The sequence below is a fragment of the Melozone crissalis genome, unplaced genomic scaffold, assembly GCF_028551555.1.
Source record: "Melozone crissalis strain CALT ecotype California unplaced genomic scaffold, PUWL_Pcris_2 ptg000223l_1, whole genome shotgun sequence".
In the NCBI taxonomy this organism is placed as follows: Eukaryota; Metazoa; Chordata; class Aves; order Passeriformes; family Passerellidae; genus Melozone; species Melozone crissalis.
Window position 1 is genome coordinate 998,523 of NW_026535986.1, and position 25,170 is coordinate 1,023,692.

Consider the following 25,170-nt stretch of genomic DNA (forward strand, 5'->3'; position numbering starts at 1 on the left):
CACACAGGGTCTGAGGGTGGTTCTGAGTGCCCAGCAGAGCCTGAGGCTGGTTCTGAGTGCCCAGCAGAGCCCAGGGCCACGGGCACACAGGGTCTGAGGGTGGTTCTGAGTGCCCAGCAGAGCCCAGGCTGGTTTTGAGTGCCCAGCAGAGCCCAGGCTGGTGCTGAGTGCCCAGCAGAGCCCAGGGCCACGGGCACACAGGGTCTGAGGCTGGTTCTGAGTGCCCAGCAGAGCCCAGGCCTGCCTGCACAGGGTCTGAGGCTGGTTCTGAGTGCCTAGCAGAGCCCAGGCTGGTGCTGAGTGCCCAGCAGAGCCCAGGGCCACGGGCACACAGGGTCTGAGGCTGGTTCTGAGTGCCCAGCAGAGCCCAGGCTGGTGCTGAGTGCCCAGCAGAGCCCAGGCTGGTTCTGAGTGCCCAGGGCCACGGGCACACAGGGTCTGAGGCTGGTTCTGAGTGCCCAGCAGAGCCCAGACTGGTGCTGAGTGCCCAGCAGAGCCCAGGGCCACGGGCACACAGGGTCTGAGGCTGGTTCTGAGTGCCCAGCAGAGCCCAGGCTGGTGCTGAGTGCCCAGCAGAGCCCAGGCTGGTTCTGAGTGCCCAGGGCCACGGGCACACAGGGTCTGAGGCTGGTTCTGAGTGCCCAGCAGAGCCCAGGCTGGTGCTGAGTGCCCAGCAGAGCCCAGGGCCACGGGCACACAGGGTCTGAGGCTGGTTCTGAGGGCCCAGCAGAGCCCAGGCTGGTGCTGAGTGCCCAGCAGAGCCCAGGCTGGTTCTGAGTGCCCAGGGCCACGGGCACACAGGGTCTGAGGCTGGTTCTGAGTGCCCAGCAGAGCCCAGACTGGTGCTGAGTGCCCAGCAGAGCCCAGGGCCACGGGCACACAGGGTCTGAGGCTGGTTCTGAGGGCCCAGCAGAGCCCAGGCTGGTGCTGAGTGCCCAGCAGAGCCCAGGCTGGTTCTGAGTGCCCAGGGCCACGGGCACACAGGGTCTGAGGCTGGTTCTGAGTGCCCAGCAGAGCCCAGACTGGTGCTGAGTGCCCAGCAGAGCCCAGGGCCACGGGCACACAGGGTCTGAGACTGGTTCTGAGGGCCCAGCAGAGCCCAGGCCTGCCTGCACAGGGTCTGAGGCTGGTTCTGAGTGCCCAGCAGAGCCCAGGCTGGTTCTGAGTGCCCAGCAGAGCCCAGGCCTGCCTGCACAGGGTCTGAGGCTGGTTCTGAGTGCCCAGCAGAGCCCAGGCCTGCCTGCACAGGGTCTGAGGCTGGTTCTGAGTGCCCAGCAGAGCCCAGGCCTGCCTGCACAGGGTCTGAGGCTGGTTCTGAGTGCCCAGCAGAGCCCAGGCCTGCCTGAGCAGCAGCCTGACTGCTGCTGGGTCACCTCAGGGCAGGCTCTTTGCAGCGGTGTGTTTTATCTGTCATTAACAGTTTGTGAGACAGATATGTGAAATCTTGCAAGGGTCAGCTCACCGACTGTAGAATATGAGCAGTAGTCTGAGCAGCAGTTGCTTTTAAAAAAAGTTATCTTTCAATTTTGAGGGTATTTTAAAAACCATTTGCGCAGTCATTAAATTTTTTGTTCGACATCTACACAAACACTGAGAAAGCAAAAGAAAAATTTGTTACGCATGGCAATTCTTACTAGTCACGTTATTGAAAAGAAACATCCAAGTAGGTTTGGACTGGTGGTGTTTGCCACTAATACCTGATGAAATCTTTACTGCGCTTTAGAAGAAGTGAATTAAAACATGTTTTATTCTAAATTGCAACTATGCAGAAATTGAGGCTGATATTATCAGGAATGTGTAATTAAAAGATGTAAAGATTTTTCATTACCTGAGTCTTTGATGAATAAAAAAACCTTCTTGAGCAAACAAATGTCAATCATAAAATTAATCCACATGCTAGATTATCTAAAGAAACTTTCATCATTGGTTTTAATGAGCTTAATCATATAGTTTTAATCATATAGTAACAGTTCTAATCACATTGTCAAGAGGAGTTTTAAAATGTGTATCCCCGACACTAGAATAACATATAACAAAGGTCACTGCAAAACTAATAGAAAATATTTTGGTCAGCCTGCAAAGAAGTAACTGAATCATATCTTGGACTTTTCTTAAACACAAATTGTTTGTATGGTGGCTTTATAAAGATCCTAATAAGTAAACAAGCATGTTTACGGTCTGTAATGGGTAATTCTGGACCTTCATATTTATTATTGCCAGAATAGGTGCTTAATGTGTAGACTAATACTGTAGGTTTGCCCACATAAACCCTTTGTCCTTTGGCAAAGATAGCTGCTCTGAAGAGAAAAGGTAATTTTATAAAGAGTAAATGAGCTGAGATGGCTTAGCTGTAGGTTTAGTTGACAAGTGCTACTAATGCAGTGAGATGTGGTGTGTTGAACTGAGCTGTATTGTTTTGGATGTATTGCACCTTGCATAAATCCCTCAGTCTCTGTAGTGATTCAGTGAGTGAATGAGTTTTGTGCAGTCTTTCATAACTACATATTTTATCATTAATGAATTCTGAGTTTTCTGTGTTAAATTTTGTTTTTTGGCATTTCAAATGCTTTTTTTTTTTTTTCTGGTATGTCTCCAATAAATACAAAAGTATGTAAACTACAGTAAGTTACCAGACAGGAAAATAATTTAATTACATAAAATCGCCATAATGTTAGAATAGCTTTGAGTAGAGTAGGAGATTGGAAAATTTTCACAGACATAAATATAATTTTAAAAAACCTGAACTTGTTAGTAAAAAAATGTAGTAGGTTTTTGTAGATCAAAATATAAATGGTTTTGAGTGGGTTTATGTCATGTGAGTGATTTGAAAGTTGAGAAGATTAACACATTAGTTATATTTGCAGGCAACAGTAATTTGAAGTCACAGAAGAATGTTGTAAAGGCAAAAAAATCAGAATAATACTTAAAAATTAAACAAGCAAATGGGTATATGAGGTTGAAGCACCATTACAAAAATGTAAAATCTATCAGTTATGCTGTACTTTCAAACAGACAAAAGCTTTATCCTGCTCTTGCCCTGTATATGAATTTCAGAACTGAATTAAAGTAGGTGAAAAATGAGTTACTTTGACTTGGGTAATAGGATTGTCTGAGGACTAAAGCAAAGGCTTTGCAGTAGTGGCAGTAGCATACAAAATAATTTGCACCATCAGGATAGTAAAGAAATAAATCTTCTAACTATGCTGGTTGCTATCAGTCTAACACAATACTAGAGGTTTAAAAATAAAATACAAAAAAAACCCAGCCAAATTCCTCTTTTTCCCTCCCGAATTCAAAATTTTCACGTCTAAGAAGAGAACCTATTTTCCTTCAAGGGCAGACAGAGAAAAACTATTTGCCATTTAATTTGCAATTTTAGCAGTTTTTTTCCCAATGAATCTTCTCTAGATCACTTTGTTAAAGTTTGTCAATCAAATCCCTTTGTGCTGATTGCCACAAATTGCTTTTAAGCCTTTCAGAAGAACAAGTAGACATGAAAAATTCAGTTTTACCATCTAGAATCCTAACAGTTTGGGTTGACCTTTGAAAGGCTTCTTTTAAGAGTTAACAGTGGGAGGTAGAGACTGCTGTGAAACTAAGTGAACTGTAGAAGTAAATGGTGATTCAAAAGCAGACTTTATTGGAAATGCCATAATTTTGAGATATGAAAATTATAAAGGTGCCTGTGTAGCCATTAGACTTTTTCTTTGTCTGCCAGTGGTGACAGAGCTTTTGCAGTGGAAAAAGGAAGCATGCGTTTACAGGTTCATGCTTCCTTGCCACCAGCAGCTTGGAGATGCTGCCCTCCTGTGTGCTGCTGCTTTTCAGCTTCTTCAGGGTGCCCAGAATTTTGAGCAATCCAGAAGTGATTCCCAAAGTTTCAGCGTATTTGCCTTGGTGTACATTGCATAACTCTGTTTTGGAAAATACTGCCTGTAGCTGTTCTTTTAATGACTTAGTTTGTAAGTGGAATTGTTGTCGTTTAGTGATAAACTCTACAATGTTTGTTGCTTCTTTATAAAAAAAGGCTGTACAAGAATGCTTCTATTAGTTCTTCCTTTCACTTATGAAAAATGTGGAAAATGAAGCAATGATGGCAATGCACACTTTCTCATTTACAATATGTAATAGATGGCTTTGTCCTCAGTCATAAGTCTGGCCATTATGATGCTGCAATTGATGTGTACCTGGAGCAGCCATTCTATAAATAATTCCACATATTATAATTTCCTTGATATAGGTTTGTGACTTCCATTGATCTTAGTGACAGGCATAGTTCAGAATGAGGAAAATCAATATATAATCCCCTCTGTATCAAGTGCTTGTAATTCACATCGTATTAAAACCCTGTTTATAATGTCTCTGCCACTTCCAAGTCTCTTTTTGCAGGCATCAATATTCTTATTTTTCCCTTCACCCATACCTGAATGTTTCCTATCATTCAGTGTTAAGTCTATTCCAAGAGACAGAGAGGCACAAAACTGGTTTACCTGAGTTCATTGCAGTATCTGTCACATGGTTCTATTTTTTTGGTCTTTAGAGCTGACTGCTGTTAAGGGAGGATGGACTGGTGGGCAATGCATAATGAAGTAGCTCTGTAAAAAAAAATAGATTTTTTTCCCTTTTTAAAATTTATTTCTTTTCTGACTCTATTTAGCTTTATTGTTTCAGTGACAGGATCCCTTTTGGAGGCTGTGGGTCATGAATAACCTCAGGATCTCCTGTCATTGGGCATGTTTCCAATAAAGCCTCAAAGCAGTAACAAAGGCCATGACAAATCCACTGTCTATGGTGAATCCTCCATGCTGTCAGCCTTATCATCGTTCTGAGCTGGGCACAACACCTGTCACGTGTTTCTGACATTGAATACAAAATTTGACTCAGTGTGGCACACACTGTTTCCACTTGAAACGGTTAAGGATATTTCAGGGTGTCTTAGATAAAGTGCCTATCAAAAATCTCCCTGAAGCACGAGTTCAAAGAATGAATGATCTGGACAACAAGTATTGGGCTTTTGATGAGCCAATTATAAAGAAAATATCTCCTTTTTTAAAGAGCTGTTTGAGGACATTAAAAATGAGTGAGTTGAGGAGGAGGAATATCTGACCTCCACCACCTTTTCTTTTTTCTTTTAAAAGTATAAGCACAGTGCAAACAAAACTTTCGAAAGGCAAGCCTGACTTCCAGTATAGATTTTTACATCATTCTATGGCTCTTTAGAAACTTAACATCTCTATTTGGAGGTGGAAGCTGTAGATGATTTGCATCACCTGATGTGCTGATAGGAGCCTGGGCATTAAGTAACAGTAAGGTCCAGTTTTGGTGCTTTGAACTGCCATCCATCTTGTTTTCTAAAAGTTAATTCACCTGTTGTGATTAGACAAAGCTAGCATGCAAGTAGTTAGATTATTGTAAAATATTGTTTGGTGTTCACTTTTGAGGTTTTTCTAGTTGCTTATGGAAAACTTCATTAATTTTCTCATTCATCTAGTGCTTTATTGCTTATTAAGAGCTTCCATGAAAAACTCGGTCTTAGCAGAAATCAACAACCAGATGTTTATAATCACCAGACTGAGTAATACCAGGTTTCTTCCTGTTATATTTCACTTTGATTAAGATTTCCTGGAAGAGTGTGTGGGAAAAGTCCTGTATGCATGTTCATTATCTATTGAAAATCCAGTTCCTACAGCTGAATTACCATGGCTTTGGCCATGTTCAGCTAAATCTCAGGAAGAACAACACTGCCAAGTCTAAAATGTAGATAAGAAAGAAGCAGGAAATGAGAGTAAGAGGGCAGTAGTAGCATACAACAGCGAGTTAAAGCTATCAAACATGAAATTTCTTCTAGAAGTTACTGGCCTCTAAACCAGTGTTCTTCTCAGAGTGATATAACTTGGACAGGGAGGGCTCATAACTTCCTGTCTGCAGTCCCAGCAACCTACAGACTGTCCAAAGGTGGGAGGGGGCACACAAGGATGAAGCAACCAGCTGCTCTTCCAGACAAGGTGGTTTTGTGATAGCAGATCCTGCATTCCTTCAGGAGAAAGGTGACGGAGTGTCAGGCTATAGCTCTGGCTGCCTTGTAAAGGAAGCAGCTAAATACATTTCTAGGTTTATCTTTCCTCTCATTTTAGACTCCCTTGATCCCTTCATAAACTTAGTTTCCTATTGTAGGAATGCTCTCTGGCTCAGATAATCATCTTTTCTTGTCCAGCAGCCTGGTTTCAGGTTTTTTTTCCCTGAGTCCCATCCTTTGGGATGGAACACTGGCTCAGGGCCAGCCACCATCTCTGGGGGCTAGCCTAGTGCTTAAGATGTACATGACATGAGAGAATTCAGCATTCAATCTCCACATTATCTTTTTCCATTTTTTATTATGATGCATTCATAAGGTGACCAGGCACATTCTGTTATACAATTGTGCTTTCAAATAATTAGGGTCCTATTCAGCTTCAGACACTGGATCTGAATTTTTCTATCTCAGGTTCTTTAGGGAAGGAATCTAAAATCATATTGGATACCAAAATAAAAGGAGAGATGTAATTGTGTGTCATCATCAGCCCCCGTATTTTATAACCATAATTTGAGGAACTGTCTTTGATGTATGGGGGTTTTCTCCCTTCAGCCTGCTGCTTTTTCTTTTTCCAATGAGCATTTCCCTGTTTCTTACTCTCTTGCAGTAACATCTTAGTGTGTGGTATTTTTATAGAAACTCTTCTGACAGTGGCTTTTCTCAGCTTAGTTTTAGCAGTAGTTTCTACTTGTTGCTTTCTGTGGCAGCTCTGGTTTGGTGAGTGACATTTTGTAAGCGTGTCCTTACCATTACAGCAGCCACTGGTGACCTTTCACTGGAATCCCTGGCAGCAACAAGTTGTTTCTCAGTATTAACCTGCAATACAAGTCCTGGTAGCTGTTTGCAGGGCAGTGACCAGAGGAGTTTCCATTTGGATCATTATGTACCTATTATGTATTTCCTACTTTCATGATGTTGTCTGCAGTCAGCTGGAACTAAACCCAGGAATGGAGACAGCAGTATTATATTGCTATCCTATTCTCTAGATCACCCAGAGATAAAGCTGGGAGATAGTTTGGGGAATTTGCATTCTTAGTAGTGGAGGTCTCTGCTATAATTTGTATGAATAGAAAGCACATGTTTGTAAGGAAGTTAATGCAAAGGAAATGTTGGAGTCCTGCCAAAGTGCACAGCCCGCTCCACAGCTGACTCCTAATGATAGAACAGTTAAAGTAGTTTCTGCAGCCCTGGGACTTAGTGGTGCTGCAGTTGTCCTGTGGGTCTAACCAAACCCCTAATGCCACAATCCCTGGGCACTGGTTTGGCTGTGCATCTGCAGTGCTGTTCCCGTGCCCTGGTCTGGGTTTACTTCCCTGCCAGCCTGTCTCCTCTCCCCAGCCTGCAAGTTGCCATGTGTGTGTTGTCTTCCAGCAGTGGGAAAAGCCCTTGGCTTTTCTGCTCTGTTGGAGATGCTCCTAATGCCCCAGGAAGGTGCCAGAGCGCGTTTCTGCCTCTGCAGAGTCTTGTGATTCCAGACAAGGCTTAGCCAAGATCTACAGTCCCTTAGACCACGGAGATCAGCGCGTGGGAAGGGAATCACTGCTCCCTCTCTCTTCTGTTAAGGGATGACATCCTTTGGTATGTGAACCAGCCTCTTTTGTTAGGTTGCCTCTTGCTGAGGGAGACAATGCCTCTGTGTGTGCTGCTCAGGAACTTCACTTACTGCTCCGTGAAATTGTTGTGTAGTACATAGATAAGAAACCTTCCTTTGTGTCCCTCTCATTCATCCTATGGGTTTTCTGATGTATCATCAGCTTTAATTTCATGCTACAGCCTCCCCTTGGCTGCACGTCTCCTTACCCTTGTGGGAACACTGTAATGTGTGAGCCTTCTTATCCCACATTTCAGTTTAGCTGAACTCAGTCCTTGTGCCCAAAGAGGATATGTACACATTGCTGTTCCTTCCCCTCACACCGAGAGCTAGCATGTGCCCTTTGCTTTCTAGAGAAAGACAGGCTAAAAAGGCATCATATTATCTGCAATAGATCACTGAGATACACCTGACTTTAAAAAATATATATATTTACTCTTCAGCCCCTCTCCACTCAGCATTTTTCAGATTTGAGGAACTTGTTTAGATTACTGAAACATTGAAAAGACTGAGGTGCAATCTGATCACACAGTCATGTATTTTATAAAACCCCGTTGTAGGATCATCTGGTTAATAGTTTGTGTCCTGGGTGAACTGAAAATCTGATGAAAATACATAATTCCTGTCAAAATAGTGTTGGCTTTTATATTTGATTTGCAACCATCGTTCCAAAGTTGGTGGTTTTTTAATTTAAATTCCTTTGTAATTCTTTCATAACTGTTGATAGCAGAGCATCTACAGAATACAAAGTAATCAGCTCAGAAAGGTTTGCAGCTTCCAACAAACTGCCTTGTGGTGTGTAGTAAGTAAAATATGTGAGGGTCCAGAGTAGTTTGTTGTGGAGTGTTTTTCACATGGTTTTGGTTTGGTTTCTTTAGGGTTTTAGCTCATGGTGTTTAACCAAGACTGGCATGGTCTCTGTTCTAAGTTTATTTCTCCTAAATGGTTGTTACATTGAAAGCCTCAGGAAAGCAAATGAAAATGGGTAAACTGGCACTGTGGCAGAGGCATTATTGGCTGGTTTTGAAGTGATCAAAGTAGCATCAGGCAGAGGCAAGCAGCTACAACAATATCTCATTCTCAAAGATCCATTAAATTATTCTTAAAATCCACAAGAGACTGCTTTGATAATATTGGCTATAACTGGTTTGAGTATTTATTCCACTTGCACTTTTTAAAGTCAAATGTTTTTTGATTTAAAAAGCTTATAATTGACAACCAAAGGGCAAGAGAAAGAAATGCTCTTGGATCTCTTTCAATTTTAAAGTGGGAGAAAACTAGTACAGAGGTGCCAAGTCCTTTATGACATCATAGTCCTTCCTTTGTTTGAAATTTCATTTGAATCTACTTTTTCTTTAAAAGGGCCTCTTCTCATAGACTGTTTTGCTTTAAATAAGAGTCCTGTTGCTGTACTTGAGTGTGCAATAGCAAAGCTTGTAAATAATGTTCATTACCTTACTGACATTCACTTTTCTGCATAGTACTAATTCTGTTTTCACACTCCTCCTTGCTACTTGGGTTCATGCTGACATAGCAAATGCAGCAATGCTGGCTGCACAATTCAAGGCTCTCTGCCTTCTGGACACTGCTGAACTGGTGTTTAAGCTTTTGAGTGCTGATGGATAATCTTCCCTCAACATCATCCTGAATAAAATCCTCTCTGGCTTTCCTGCTGTGTGGTAGCCTCAGGGAGAAGGCTGCTCCCTATGTCACCTTTCTCTGTAAAAATTTGCTATCACAGTGATATTATCAGCAAATTTGTAGATAACCACATTAAAGTTAGTTTGACGTTCATTTGCCGTGTGAAGACGCTTTTTGAATTTATTTTTCAAGTAATTTGGCACATATCAGACGACTATGATGCTGTTTATTTTCTCTCCTGTGCCATGCAAGGAGCCCAAGATGTGCTGCCAGATTTATTATCTTCATGTGATGATCTTTGTTTGTAAATGAAAATTTTGGTGGGATAGAAGCTCTAGGAAAATGTAGGCATTTCATACAATGTGATCAAGCTCTTGTTCTTGGTTTTCAGAGAAACTTGAGTGCAGTAACATTTTTCAAATCCGACACATTTTCTTACTTTTACACCAAGGGTATTCACTGGCAAGACAATGCTGGGTACAGTAGTGTAGAAAAGTATTTGTAGGCTTAGCAGACTATTTAAAAATCTTTTTGTGACAGATGTATCTCAAATTTTATATTTTCTATCCTAAAGGCAATCGTTCTTCCTGCTGTCACAAAGCATCTTCTTTGGTGCAGCACAATAGGGATTAAAAAAACCTCATTTCAGTCTTAACTTAATTCCAATCTGAAAAACTTGCAATGAGGTGGTAATGAACTTGAACTTAGTACAGATTACCTCCTGCATGCTTACACAGATGTTCAAACACAAGACAGATATTTTTGAGACATAGTTCTCTTCTGAGAGTGTTTCTCTCTTGAGCAGATTAAACCCTGACATTTTCTGCTTTGCTTGTTGTTGCAGCGAATACGGTAACACCGTTTGGAGTTCACCTCCTAGGTTTGAATTAGGTCTACATAAATTCATACCCAGAAGAAGTATGGCTCATGATTATCAGGATGAGATCCTTGTAGCAAATAATAGGTTGTTGAGATGAAGAGGCTGATCCTCTGATCAGACCAATCAAAGCCATTTGGAAAGCAAAACTCTATGCTAATGTGTAACCCGATGGAATAATGTGTCCACACTGGGCTAGGAAAAGTCTAAAAGCCTTTCTTCAGACAGGACCTACACCTGGTACTACTGTGGGCTGCTTTATGCAAATACTACAGCTTCGTTATTATTGCACCACAAAATGCATTAGGCATCCAATTTCCTTTGTAAATGAAGCAATACATTACTTCAATAGCTACTTTTGAAGCTTTCTGCAACTTAAACCACAGATGTTAAAACTATTGGAATTAAATGAACCCCCTCTGAATTGTAATCCTTGAATAAACTAGAAGGGGTTTTTTAATTATAAGTTTTATTAAATTAAAAATATACTACAATGGAGTGGAAAAAGTCAAATGATCTTATATGGCAAAAATAAAAACTTGAAGCTCGCTATCCATACTCCATTGGGTATGGAATGCCAAAAGAGAAATAATACATTTCATCTTGTTGCAAAGCCTAATGTTCTGTACCACATCATAATGTAGCCCAAACCTGACAATTCCTGGCTCATAAATCTCTTGGTTTTTCTTTTATTTACACTACAGACAAAAATCAAGTCTGTCCTTCAAAAGTACTCTGTCGTCAAGTGAGCTTGAAAGTTTATGTTGTTATCCATCATGTTTGACTATGTTTATGGTGCTGGAGATAAAATCTAGGCTTGTGAGCTTCATATTTTAGGGGATACAGTGGCAGTGCAAGTATGGACTTGAGATTATGAAGCTCTTTGAAGATGAGAGGGAAAAAACATTTGGGCGATTGGCATTGGAGAAGTTATTTCCAAAGACCACTGAATTCAGTGCAACACTTATAATCAAGCTATTTCTATCATAAAACTTTAGATAGCTATTGTATCCCAGCTAAGGACTCAGGTTCCCAATACTGTCCTGGGGAGGATGGTTAGTAGCCTGATTTAGGGGCCCTGAATCATCCTGGGGATGCTCTGTAGAACTAGAGGAAGCCTGGGCTGTTAAATTTGGCACCCAAAGACTTGCCACTCATGGTTAGGGAATGTTGCCTTTTAAAGGAGTTGGATCAGGTCTCAGAAGTGTATTCTGTAGTTGTCATGGTAAATACCTGAAGGTGAAATAAAGGTATGAGGGCAAAACTTAGCTTGAGGAAAATTTTGCTGACATCAGAACCTGATGGGCTTTTAAACATATGCTTGTCACTAGACACTAATTTATTTATTATCATGAGGTCAAGGAAGCCAGGAGTTATTAGAAAGAAGAAATGGGTAAGAAACGAAATGTGTACTGTTAAGTTACTCTTTAAACTTTAGCTGCTACAAGATAGAGGCTGCTTGTTTGCTCAATTCATATGATAACTACTGCATGCTTTGCAATAAGGGTAGAAGTCCACTTTGGTTACTTTCCTTGTTTACATAGAGAGCAGTAGCCATCAAGTGATGTAGTTATAGTGCCCTTATGCTAAATTCTTGTTTATTTTCATAGAAAAACTTTATTTGATAACTCTTCCAGACAAAGTTACTTTAGCTTGCATAACTTCAGCAACATTACAAATTCTGCAGATATTTAGCCATTTTGAGTAGATACATGTGCAGAAGTTATACTTCTATACTGAAGAACACTTTTTCAGTATTTCGTTAGATGTTGCTCTAGTTTTTCTACCATTGTGATTTGATGTGTTTATTTTTGAGAAAGAACTTATAATCAGTGTTCCTTAATAAAAATATGCAGCTAATAATTTGAATGAATGGGAGGGTGAGGAAGCTTTCTAAATAAAGTATGTCCTGTTTATGGAAGCAAGTGTTTGGTAGAGAGCTCTTTCCTTGCCCTCAGGTTGTCTGTTGCTTCTTCGGTTGTTGAATTCCTCTGCACTCGAGAGAACATTATTGGTCAAATCTAAACCCATTACTTTTCCATTGAAATTTCCATTATCTGTGAGCAATTCCATCTTGGGGAGGATTATAATATTTCTCATATTCTGTAGTGTTCTGCATGTGCTTCATTACTGTGCACCATACATGGGAAAATGTCATTTATTATTTCATACATCAAAATACTCTGTCTGCATTGATGAGCCTTCTTGTCTGACAAGTGCAGCTGCTGGCCTGCACTCACATATCTTTAGCTTTATTTGAATCTCATATCTGCCATCATTAGCTATTCATGCAAGCAGGAAAAGCAAAGGAAATAGTTCAAGGAATCCAGAGTGCTTGCTTTAACCAACTCCAGTGTTCTAAGAGAGTAGCAAGGATATTATGAACAACAAAGAGAGCACAAGCCCTGTCCCATGTGTACATTAATGAGATAACAAGAGATGCCTGTAGCTCTGCAAAGATAATTTTTTTTAAATTGCTTTTGCTGTTTAATTGCAGCTTTTGTGTTTTATAGATTTTATTTAAGCTATCAGTAGCTGTACATTAATAGTGCATTTAACACAGAATTGAATACTAATAAAAAGGGACAAGTGGACTAATTTCCATGTGTAAACCAGGCTCTGACAAGATGATGTTAACTGACCATAAGTTTTTAATAAAGGGTAATTGAGAATAAAGCTATAAGAATTGTTGAGATCTTTAAAAAATAACCAAACCGAAATTGTTTAGTTACCAGAAGCCTGTAAGTGCTGTCCAACAGACATAGAAGCTCAGGATTATCTAAAAACCAGGGACAGAATCAGCCTGCTCAGATGTTTTTGGAGGGTGGCTGCCCTTTTTCGTAGTCCCCTGGCCACGAGCAAGTGCTAGAGAGGACTGTGAGTGCTGACATCCCTCACTCACCTGGAAAGGCAGCATTATTCCTAATGAGGTTAATGTGGAGTGAGTTGCAATATAATTGAAGGACATTAGCATTTATTAGAAATTGAAAAGAAAGCGGAATTCCTTAAGGCCTGACATTACAGGCATTTGGAGAGGATGAAATGTTTCTCATTAACAACCTGTGTGCTTTTTGGCTGCACTGTAGGTTTTTCTGTATGAACACCTGGCCTCTGGCTCATATTTATTTGATCCAAACACCTGAAGCATATGAATAAGTGTTATTGGTTTTCCTAGTGACTGAAGAAGGCATGGCCAGAAACATAAGCATACCAGAATATATGAATGTAATACAAATGTAATAAGAATGTAATCTTATATACGTATAAGAATATAGTTGAGAACTGTATTCTTATAAAGAGAGTGTAAAATCAGAGGCACTGGCATTGCCTCCAGCACAACCTCAATCTGTGTAGTCTAATATTTTGTAGTTATTTCAAAATACAGGGTTTTTCTGGAAAATTGGAGCAGTGTTTAGCTAAAGTCGGAGCACCGTGAGATGATGAAACTCTGAAATGTACCTTGAGCTGTTTTCCTTCCAGTGCACATAATAAGCAGTGCATATAATAGAGTAGGAAAATGCACTGCAGACAAAGGTCACTCTCCACCATCCCAGTGAGACATTTGTACCCACTTGCTACCTTCTGTGTCCCATCCTGGGGAAGGAAGGAAGGAAGGAATACTCCAACATTGCTATTGGCATGCTGCTTCTTCAGAAGAAAATAATAATGGATGAATGTTTCCCACAAAATCTTGGATGGTTCTTTTTTTTTTTTTTTAATGTTTTGGATTTCTCACAGGAAAACACCCTCTTTTCCCCGTGATTGCAATTGCCACCAAATGTGGAAAGCCCCATTGCTGTTCTGCTTGGCAGTTGCATATGTGGCTTGCTAAACATGTGCTTGGGAACATTCATACTTAAAATATCTCAAACCCAGAGACTCCAAAGTTTCAGGAATTGGCAGGTTCTGTAGAAGGTCCCAAGGCATTGTAGTTTAAACTCTGGTGATAATGTTTCAGCACCACTGGTCATGCGCTTGAGGGAACACAGTCTGCAACGCAGGAAAGACTGACTTTATAAGAAACTTCATATGTATCTGATAGTTCAGTCCAGGTCAGGAAATAAATGGCCATTTTTTTCATCTGTCAGAGACTTAGCTCATGGTTAAGTGCTGCTGACAGTGCAGTGAACTCCTCTTGAGCTCAGGGAGTCTTGAGCATAGTTCATAGAGCTTATCCTGAGAACTGCGTCTTTGATCTTTGGCAAACTGACAATTACTGTTACTGCACTGAGCAAAACCACGTCCTTCAGCTCTTTGTAACAGTGAGAAAAATGTAGTGTTATTGCAGAGAGGAAGGTATTTGCACCTGTGTTATAAATTATTTACTCCTTTCTGCCAGCAAAGATTTAGGAATGCAGAAGGTAAATAAATGGCTTATTGAATTTTTAGTCTTTAGTGATCTCAAATCTTCTGAAAGTCTTTTTTTTTTTCTTGATACTGGGGGAAAAATAGTATGGGCTTTCATCTCTTTATTCTCCCTTTCAGTGCAGTGGTATTTTTGCTTAAAAAGTGAATCTGTGCTAATATTGTCTTTGTGAGATACAATGAACTTCTTAACAAATCTGCAGTAGCATTCAAATAAAGATTTCCTTACAAATGCAGCTTAACAACCAAAGAGAAAATGCTTGTATTCAATATTGTTTAAAAGATTTCAGTTTCAGTTCTCCTCCTTGGTACTTGAGTGAAGAACAGACTCCAAAATTTCAGCCATCTTCTAAAAAGATACTGAAACAAAACAAGTAAGATGAAAGAATTACATTCACTCCTAATTTCTCATAGAAAGGTTTATTTCTCTAAGTCTCCACATTGTACCTATTAACAGAAAAGATGACAAATGCATTCAAGGCATTTAAATTAGAATTTTATCCAGCCTTGTCATTTGCCCTGAAGGAAGTACATGGAAAAATTGTGTGTTTCTGATTCAAATGGAGTTTTCCTTGCATTTTCCAAAGTTCTCTAACAATCTACCTGCTGAAGAGAGGAGAAGATGGTTTATTGGTAGTAATGTTGGGACACAATTTTCAGGTTGCTGCAGTGTGCATCCCAGCCTATGCATTTTTTGGATAGGTTGTTTTGGTTAGCTCCCTACCTAACCAAAACAGGGCTGCATTTTTTTTCCTGGTGGCAGCTAAAATCAGATTTAGATGCATTTTTCTTTGTGGCTGGGGAATCTATATGTGCACAAATTCACCTTGTATAAATATACCCCCAGACTGTGTGCTGCTGAAAGAACAGCTGGGATCAGAACAGATAAAATCTCAAACTGGTTTTGTGGTTTTTAAAAAATGTATCAGTGTGTTAGGTGAAAGTTTTTTTAATGAACTGACATTATTTAGCTGAATTATTTAGAGACTAGCAGTTGTCTGCAGTTTATGACTCACACTTTGGTTAATCCCATGAAGAGACTATGTCTCTTGGTGTCATTAATGAAAAGCAGTTGCATTCCTCCTTTCATATATCTCAAAGTGAAAACCCAGCAAGTCACAACATTCAAATTTAGAATTCCTTCTGTTCAGCACCCTCCTCCCTTAAAATACCTAAATTAGGGATGCAACATAGATTAAATGATGTTCTGTTTACACCAGCAGTTCTCTGACCTTAATTCTGTCATCCTACCCATAGATTTGGACATCTCGAAATGAATAACAGATTTTAAGCTTCATCTTTCACACGTGTCTGTTAACTAGTGTAGGAAGCCCTTTCTGCCTCTTAAATCAGCTTTGCTACTTTGTCCTCAGCATGGGGAAAAAGACTAAAAAAATTTTTGCCAAAAGAAAAGGGATGACTCACAAAGATTTATTTTCATGGCCAACAGAAAGTATTTAAACCTGATTAGACATATGAAAGAATTTATCATGGATTTATGTTTCACTGTGCTATGTGAGCTAAATGTGTAACTACATCTTCAGTAAAACTCTCTTGCTGTGACAGAAACAGTCTGGAAACAAGTGTGACTCGCTAACCAATTATGCCAGTGCCCTACCCTTACGGAAGGGAAATGTTGGATCTGTTCAGAGCTCAAGTGAATGTCAAACCCGTGGGGTTTTGCTTGGTTGTTTTCCTGCACAGAGATGCAGACCACATTGGCTTTAGTGTTGGTCGTACATTAGACTGAATTTGACACCTTGTAAGAGAAATTTGTCAGGAAAGATTTCGCAACTTTGACCTGAGAAATTCCCATACACATGTAATCCTAATACTTTATAGAAGAGTGTCTAGGAAGATTATTAGAACCATACTTTTTGATAGACAGAGAAACCTTTGTAAAATTGATGTGTAATACTACAGAGGACTATCAGTAAAAAGCAGAATGAAATAGCAAATCCTTTCCTTGGAGTACAGTAGAGGTGAAAATCATGTTTCAGAAACTGCTCTGCTGTCTCGACAGGTAAAGAAGAATCTCCTCTGCAAACCCATCACTTTCCAGTTCTGAAGCTAATCTCTCACACAGTCACCACAATGACTTTGCAGGACTTGAAGCTTCTGGCCACAGCTGTAAATTGAAAACCTCTGGGGACAGATGCTAGAACATTATCTCAGTCATTTTATACAGTGAAATTATTAAATGTTTGCGGATGCAGTTTTGGCAGATTAAGTGTGCTCTCAAGTGATTCCAGGGCACTTTGGGAGTTGGCATGACCAGGATACTGTGCCCATGGGGCAGCATCTGCTGTCCATTTTGGCAGATTAAGGGACACAGGCACAGAAAGTCAACTTGGCTTTGCTGTTCAGATGCTGAGGGTGAATTTAGCCTGCTAATGGAGGTGTCCTAAATGCACCAGTGACAAAAATTGTGATTCTAACTGGAATTTTTTCTTAATGTTTCTTGTATTTTCACTATAATAAGTTTGTCAATGTTACTTTTTTACCACATAGATACTCTTTAACATTGAGGGAAAACCATTCTTGAAGGCATTCTGTATCAGTCAAAAAGGAAAATATTAATTCTTCTGCAATCAGCAGAGATTTCTAAAGTGCTAAGATGAACACTGGTAGAGATGTATATTACCCAGTAGCATGTTTTATGCATATTAGATATCAAGCTTGAAACTGCCCTTTTCCCGTCTATTCTTTGGAGTTAATTGTATGTTAAAAAGTAAACATAGACAAATATAGGGGTGTTGCTCTGTGTGAACCAGCAATTCGGGAGATGTTTCCATGGCCCAAAGCTGGAGTGAGTTGTGCTGTTTTGTTGCCTGCAGTGCAGGGTGTGTGCCTCTTTCACTTGCTCTGGGAAATCCAAACACAGCTAAGCTGATAAAATAGGTCATAAATTTGCACATTTATAATTATTTTGACTTCAAGGAGAACACATACACAGCAGAGCAAAAGAGCAACTGTGTAAATTGAGTTTTGACTTCAGCATTCCTTCCAAAGGATCCCTGTCCATGTCAGCACATAAGACAACAGGGTTTTCCCGGATGTGGTTGTGTGGCTGTGGGACCAAGTGTCTCCTTGCCTGTTATTAAATATTGCTGCAAGGGGGTTTCTTTATTAATCTCTTGCTCTGTACTGAACTGTTAAGGCCTGTTCATAATAGTGCTGAAAACCTGTACCCTGTCCAGCACTGAGCCTCCAGTAGCTTGCTGTCTCTGACCACCTCCTCAAAATTGAATTTTTAGCTCTGTACAGACTGAAACTCCGTAATGGTTTTGAGCCCAAACCCCACAGTTACTTCACAATAGCTGATTTTCAAGATCTAGGTGTCCTATCATCATGACTGCACCATGAATCTGCTGCATGGTCCAACTCAGTGGTCAAGCCTCATATTGTATGATCTACTTTCCTTTCTATTTCCTAAATATTGCATTAGAAAAGTCGTGTGTTATAACCAAGCAAGGAGAGAAGAAAGGAGTGGGGAAATAGAGGATTTCTAATCTAGCAACAAGAGTAGGGAAAAACTTGCATTACAAAAGGTTAAAACAGGAGGAGGGAGTTTAGTGTGACAATTTGATAAAACAGATTTGATAAACAGTCTGGGGTTTTTGTGTATGTTTAAATAGCAGCTTCCTAAATCACTAACTGAATTTCTCAGTATTCTTGGATCTAAGACTGCTTATCAGTTTCAGCAATTCTCGTTGTTTTGAGCTGAGATTATAGGATCATGTAAGCAGCAAAAATTGATTTCTAGCATCTTCTACTTTATTTAGTGCCATGTGGATTTGAGGGAAAAAATTTAAGTTATTAAATGCGTATCAGAAAAAGAATAATTTTAAAGATCATTGATACAAAAGATGTCTCTGCTGATTCCCCTCCCTTAGCTTCCATTTTGAAACAATGCAGAACCATTTTTTGTTCTTAAAAATTGTTGGAGGTTTATTGCATCAACTTCATATTTCAAAATAAAATTTTGTTTCCCGATGTTCCTTTATATGTTTTATCTGAGTTCTGCTCTGATACTGAAATCCTTCAGGACTAGGCTGATACCTGTTTATTTCCTTCTGCATGATGTTTTATTCTTCTAGATGTGCTAGTGCAGCAGCTTGGTAATGGCTAGGAGATGTTCACAAGGATCCCACATTTTCTCTTTGAAAAAGTTAAGGCTGCCTTCTTGAACTGTAGTGCTGTACATTGATACAGGTGATTATTCTCTGAAGTGTTTCAGTCAATCCCAGTAACATGTATCATGTAGAAATTAGGATGCTTTCGTTCCAAAAACTTCTTAAGAGAAGCTGCTTCTTGAAAGCTGCTTATGAACTTGACTGTCTTGAAATAAAAGGTATAGGTAAGTTATCAAAATTGTGTAAGACTGAGAACTGTTAGCCATCCTTTCTATTTGAAGAAATGTCTCTACTATTACCAGATGGCACTCTAGAGAAGCAACTTACTTTTGCTATTTTCTGTGTCAGCACCGAAGTTTAAGAAGAAAAACACATCAGGACCAGAAAAGTGCAGTAGGACATGAATTCAAACGGTAGTCACCACTAGCACGTGGGACACCTGTTAATAGAAAGCTGCCTGTTTATTCCACCTGAAGAAATCGTGTAGAAGAGTTCAACGTTTCCAGTGTTGCTAATAACTGTAGCTGGAAAAGTTCTAAAAAAGAAGCATACATCCCAAAATGTGAAAATCATCTCCTCCAAAAACGTTGCTCAGGGACATCAGTGTGACTGACAATCGAAAGCCAGAATGTGCCCTCATGTGTGTGCTTGACTCTCTTAAGGACTTGAGAGGCTTTTTCCTCACACCATTTTCATCATCTCTGCTTCACTACTTTGAGGTCCAAATAATTTATCAGCTGAATTTGAAAAGAACAAAAAATACCTGCTGTTTTGCCTTTGCCTCATTTGATAAGCATGTAGCAACTCCTAACAGGAGTTTAGGATGATAAAACATCAAATGAGATAGAAGGCAGGCTGAAATGGTTATATTGTCATTAACTTACAGAACCCTTGGCTGCTACAATGTGTTTGTGCTGTGCCGGAGGTCTCAAATGAACAATTTGAGAGTAAATGAATAAAAATTGTATGATAGGTTAGTGGGGTGTTCATGACTCCAGATGTTGCGAACTTAGGTGGTTTCACTACTTCTGTTTAAATTATTTGTAAAATAGAAACTTGCTGGTTATTTTTCAAGTTTTCTTCCTTCCTTTTGCTGTTAAAGTTCAATTTGTGATGGAGATAACGTCTGAAACTATGGCTGTACCTTCACACCTGAGCATGTAGCACCCTTAGCGCTCTGTTCTGGTTGTGCTGTCAGTCAGAAGCCACATGAATCCAGCTGACAGGGCACTAGTGGGATTTCTGCTGTTTGCAGTGAAACTCCTCCAGGGTGGGGTGAGCCAGGGGAAGCAATGTTATGGTGCTGACAGCTGGGTGTAGGTCTTTGCTTTGTTCAATAGTCACTGCAGAGGACACTTTGGGGTGTGTTGGAAGGCACTGTCACTGCACTGCACTGAGAAATGTTGGCACACGCTATAGCAAGGCATCTGACCCTGATCAAATATTCCTCCTCAATTAAAAGCATGCGTAGCTATTCTGCTCAGCTTGTTCTTAGGAAGCTAATAATGGACTTGGATCCTCTTGCTCTATTTTGGCGACATCTTATTGAATCATGCATTGAATGATGTGACTAATTTGTGGAACAGAGTGCCTGTGCATCAGCTGTTCACGGTTGCTTTCCTGGGGGGAAGATAAACTTTTTATGTTAAAAGACACCGATCATTCTTTTCAGCATATCAAAGAACAAATGTACTGTAGGCTTTTCTGTTGGAAAAAAAAAAAAAAAGAGAACAAATGGCTTTTATCTGTATTTCCATCATTACTCCCGCATAAATCTCACTGAAGCTAATGTGACTTGTAGCAATGCAGATGAAAGCCAGACACTGTTGAGATGTGGAGTCCAACAGAGCAAGGCACACCACAGAAGCAGGAGGGTTCATCCCTGTAGGAACAACCTGCAAGTGTGTGACTCAGCCTGCTTGGAATGAACCATTGGTGTGCAAAGCCAGGGCTCTCCAGATTGGTGTAAACAATCAATCTGATTAATGCAGTGGCTGTGCACCCTACTGAATGCTCAACTTCACTGCTGCCCAGATGGATTTCTCCAGAAGAAAAAAGTTTGGTGTGTGCATAGGAGCACACGTGATGTCTGTGATGGAAGGGATGCAGGGCAAACAAAAATCACCCGGACTCTGTGACTGGGAAGGAAGAGATGGGACTGGGAGGGTTGAGCTGGACTTCTCATGAGTTGTGGGCATAAGGGGAGTAAGCTGAAACCTGCAGGCTCACCTTGAGGAGTTGGAAGGGAGTAAGGGGACAGGGTCAAAGGGACAAACCTGTGGGATGCTGTGGAGATTAAAAAAAGAAAAGGAAAACCAGCAAGCAGCAGGTTCTTAAAAAAGTATATAGAAATACATAATGGAGGACAACATTAACTGGGAACAATAAAGTTAGTCCTCCCAGCTGATCACAAATAGTAATGTCACTGTGAGCAGAAGAGGAAGGCAGTTCTGTAGGTGGGCCCTAGGACAGAGGCATAGCTGGAGCAGTCTGATAGAGAAACACAGAATTACTTATTTCAGTGCTGACAAGGCCAATAAACCATGCAATCAGCTTAATTTCTTGATAGTTTCTGAGATAATGTCTACAGCAAAGTCTCAGTTCTGCCCAAGTTCCATCCATGGACACTTGAGATCTGTAGAACAAAAGCAGCAAACACCCTGCCACCAGCAATTACTTTGACCTAGATGAAAATAGCAGGGGTTTTATTTTTTTATCTCTTATTTTGCTATTCAAAATAGTATGTATTGATCCCTTTATTAGTGTAACATACAGACTGAAGTTCAAAGCAAAGACTAAGACTAAGAACTTATTATGGAAGGCTTGTTCAAAAGAGAAATTGGGCAAGGAAAGGTTTTGATCAACCCCCCCTTGCCTAGGGTTCCACCTGCAAACGCAGCTCTTGCACCTCTCTTGCTATCCAAGCTTAGGAAATGTAGCACTGCCCTTTAACACACGAGTCAGAAGGCAGGCTTTCTGTAAGGTGATGTGGCTGCTGCTGTTTTCAGAGTATCCTCTTCATCTTACCTGCAGCTGTGGGACAGTAAAGATAATGTCTGCCAGCTTTTTCTCTCTTGAAAGCAAGAGCATACTTGTGACCTGTCCTTCTGAAAGGGCACTGCATTGTCATCTGATATATTTGGATATTCTCAAGTCCACATTAAAAAATGGCAAGTTATCTTTTCATCACAGGATATTCATAGTAAATAGAAAAAAAAAAAAATCTTGCCAGTCCTTGCTGCCCAAAGGAAGTCTATAAACAGGACTCCTGAGTGTATGCAAGTAAGCTTCAGAGGAATTGAAGAAGTGTGGTTGCAGTGTGAGTAATTGTACTTACAGAGAATCTGTCAAGAATACAAAAGGCAAGCCTGGCAGTGGAAGTGTCCCTGTTGCTCTGGTAGGACAAGGACCACACAATCCAGCGTGATTCAGTAGAACTTCCTTCTAAGTAGATTAGCTCCTCCCTGTGTTGACTGATAAAGATACAAGGTGATTTACTTACAGGAATGCAGGTGCGAGCCTTTGAATAAAAAGAACTGCTATGGACTTTGAGTCACCAGCAGTGATGAATTTTTGAAGTCAGTTTACCATCATTTAATACTATTTTAGAATAGCTGTTAGTGTGTGGCCTTTTCATTTCTGCCAATAAACTTCCTAATAGATACTGAAGCAGGACTGAAAAGCCTGTGAGCACCATGGAGACATCATTTGTTCAGTGTTGCATTATGACGTACTCATGATCTTTTTTTCTTTGCTTCCTTAACTTTTTTTTTCAACCTCCTTATTTCATTTCTGTTCAGTGTGTGTGTTGATTTTAGTGATGGTGTAGTTCATTGTGGAAGTGATTTAATGTTCACTTGTGAATACTACTCCAAGGCACCTAGTAGCATTAGTATGCTAGTAGCCGCCCAGTGATGGTGCTTCCTGTGTCAGCTGTAGAACACAAAAGTTATACTGGAAGTACTTAGATAAATCTATTTCCTCAAAATGGCTCTGTACTTTCATTTTGTCAAAATGCCTGCGTGTTGGCTTTCTTTGCTGCTGAAATGCTGTTCTATCTGTTCCTAACTTCCCTGTTTAACAGCAGACAGACCCAGGGAGCACTGACTGACTCGGATGATCCCGAAACAGGCTGTCTAACTGATAACAAGCCAACTGCTCGACACTTCTATCCTGTCGCCTTGCTGCTTGTCAGCTCACACCTGCTGGTTGTGTGGCTTATTTTAAGTCTTGCTTTGCTATTAGCCAAATATCAATAAACTTTACTTGTGTTCCTTTCTTTTCTACAAACAGCAACGAACTAACTCTAGAAAAAAGAATCATGTTGTAATATTTCTACAGTCTCAGACCCCAAGGATTCATCTTTAAGATTCCCATGTCTGAAATGTACTGTGTTTTCATTCTTTTTTTCTGAACTCCAAGAAGTATACTATGCATTGAGTGAATTGATTTGCTCTTTCTGTTCATGGTAAAGCTTTCCCACTGTAATTAGCGCAAAGAAAGCCCACTTACAATGCTGTCACTGTATAGAAGTTGTGGAATCCTGAATGCTTGAATCCCTCTTTCCAGAGTAATTACTCTGACAAAAAAAAAAAAAAAAAAAAAAAAAAAAAAAAAAAATTTGCACAACACAAACTAACCCCTAGACAAATATGGCAGGGCAATGGTTTGTGAGACTTATCTTCCGTTGTGTTTTTTCATTGTAACTAGCTAACGGGATTGTTTTCGTTTAATAAATTATTATTACTTTGCTACAACTAACCCTTTTCTGTAGAGTAAATAGAATATACTAAGTTCTGTTTTGTAATGAAATTAGCCTGTTTGTAATTGTTGCTTTAGTTGCTTTTGCTTTCAGTACACTTTTATATTCTTTTTAACAAAGTCCTGTTTATGTCTTGATGCACCACTTTGGCACTTGTGACTTTTGTACTGTATGTGAACGAACATCCTTCCTTTATAAAGCAGAGAGGTGGATTGGGCTGTTTGAAAAGCCATTCTCTCTTTTTTTCATTGCAAAGCTGAACATACAGCAAATGAAGCAGAGATGAAACTTTCCTTCACGAATCTCTAGGGCCAGACTTAATAAAATTCCTTATTCCTAGAATGTGCATTTTAGGGCAATGTATACTCACACATATATAGCAAATCAATTGAAAAAGAAAGGTATGAAAAGGTTTAAAAGGCAAATATATTTCTGGAATTAGAACAAAATGTATCATTAAAGTTATTAAATTTTTTTACTGAACTTTAAACCTCAAGGGCAGATATATTAGGGGGATGGAAAATCTTATCACCTATTTCTGAGGGCAATAAGTGTACTGGGCCTGGCCTTGGATTTAATTCTGTAAGATGTATCATCACTCATGGAAAACAAAAATGTAGAGTTGAATCCTTGTTATTTTTACTTCAACTGTTGCTGAAACTCTGCAATGAACAAATAAAGCATATTTATTTATTCTATGTTTCATGAAGTTGTACTTTTTCCCCCTTTCACTAGAGAAGGATGCCGCATAGAGAATGTTCTGAAGAATGTCAAATGCAGAAAGTATGCATTCAACATGATACAGCTGATGGCTTTCCCAAAGTACTACAGACCTCCAGAGGGGACATATGGAAAAGCTGACACCTAAGTTTAACAAAAGTGTAATCAGGAGCATGTATCATGCTAATTAGTGAATATAACAACTGCTGTTTATGACATATGAATTGGGAATGTATGACCAGTGGAGGTGTTATTTTTAGCAGGTTTTATCACTTTACACTGAAATGAATCTGATTAGTCATGAAATAAAACCATGAAAAAGCAATGGACTGGATATTCTGAAAATCAAATATACTCAACTTATCTTTGTGAAATTGAAGCTTAGTATGACTCATAAGCCAGCTGGAATTAGTTTCTGGGGTCATTTGATTGAAGATTAAAAAGGGAAATGGCATTTGCTGTAGGAACAGAGATTAGTAATCTGGAAGGTGGCATTCTGACTCCAAACCAAACCCTGAGATTTGATTTAAGGGGTATCTTACTGCTGGAAAAGGTGTTTTCTGTAACCAGCAGAGCACTGAGGTCTTGATCACTAAGGATTAAACCCTTCACAGAAATGTTTATGAAAGATGCTAATGATAATACCTGGGCTAAATATAATTTTGGTAATTACAATTAGCTTCTTTACATAAGCGTGGTAACTTCATAATGTGTTTTTAGTAATTGCAGACTGTAATTTCAGTAATTCCATTTTGATTCCCTGCGGTTCATTTGGATGTATCACTCTTGGTTTTCTGTACCCCAGCCAAATACCACTTATTTCACTTTCACATAGATCACACTGAAATCAGGGCGATTAATTCCACAAGTCATGTGACTTGAATTTCACCTCCTCTTTAGTGTAAACCCTTAAAAGCAAATTTTCTTTAGTGCTAGGGAAAATAAGTTGTATATACAGGAGTTAATGTATCTTTAGACTCTGAAAACTTGTATGTTATTAGAAAG

At 39.8% G+C, this 25,170-nt stretch overlaps 1 protein-coding gene across 1 annotated transcript in view; it reads left to right on the forward strand.

The window, feature by feature from the left end:
- Nucleotides 1–24,406, forward strand: part of LOC128949364 (inositol polyphosphate 4-phosphatase type II-like) — a 134,270-nt gene extending 109,864 nt beyond the window's left edge. Inside the window, exon 21 of the mRNA XM_054294230.1 lies at nucleotides 24,181–24,406. Within this exon, the coding sequence (XP_054150205.1) occupies nucleotides 24,181–24,313 (133 nt within the window). The 3' untranslated portion in view covers nucleotides 24,314–24,406. The remainder of the gene's footprint in view (nucleotides 1–24,180) is intronic.
- Nucleotides 24,407–25,170: the final 764 nt, after the last annotated feature.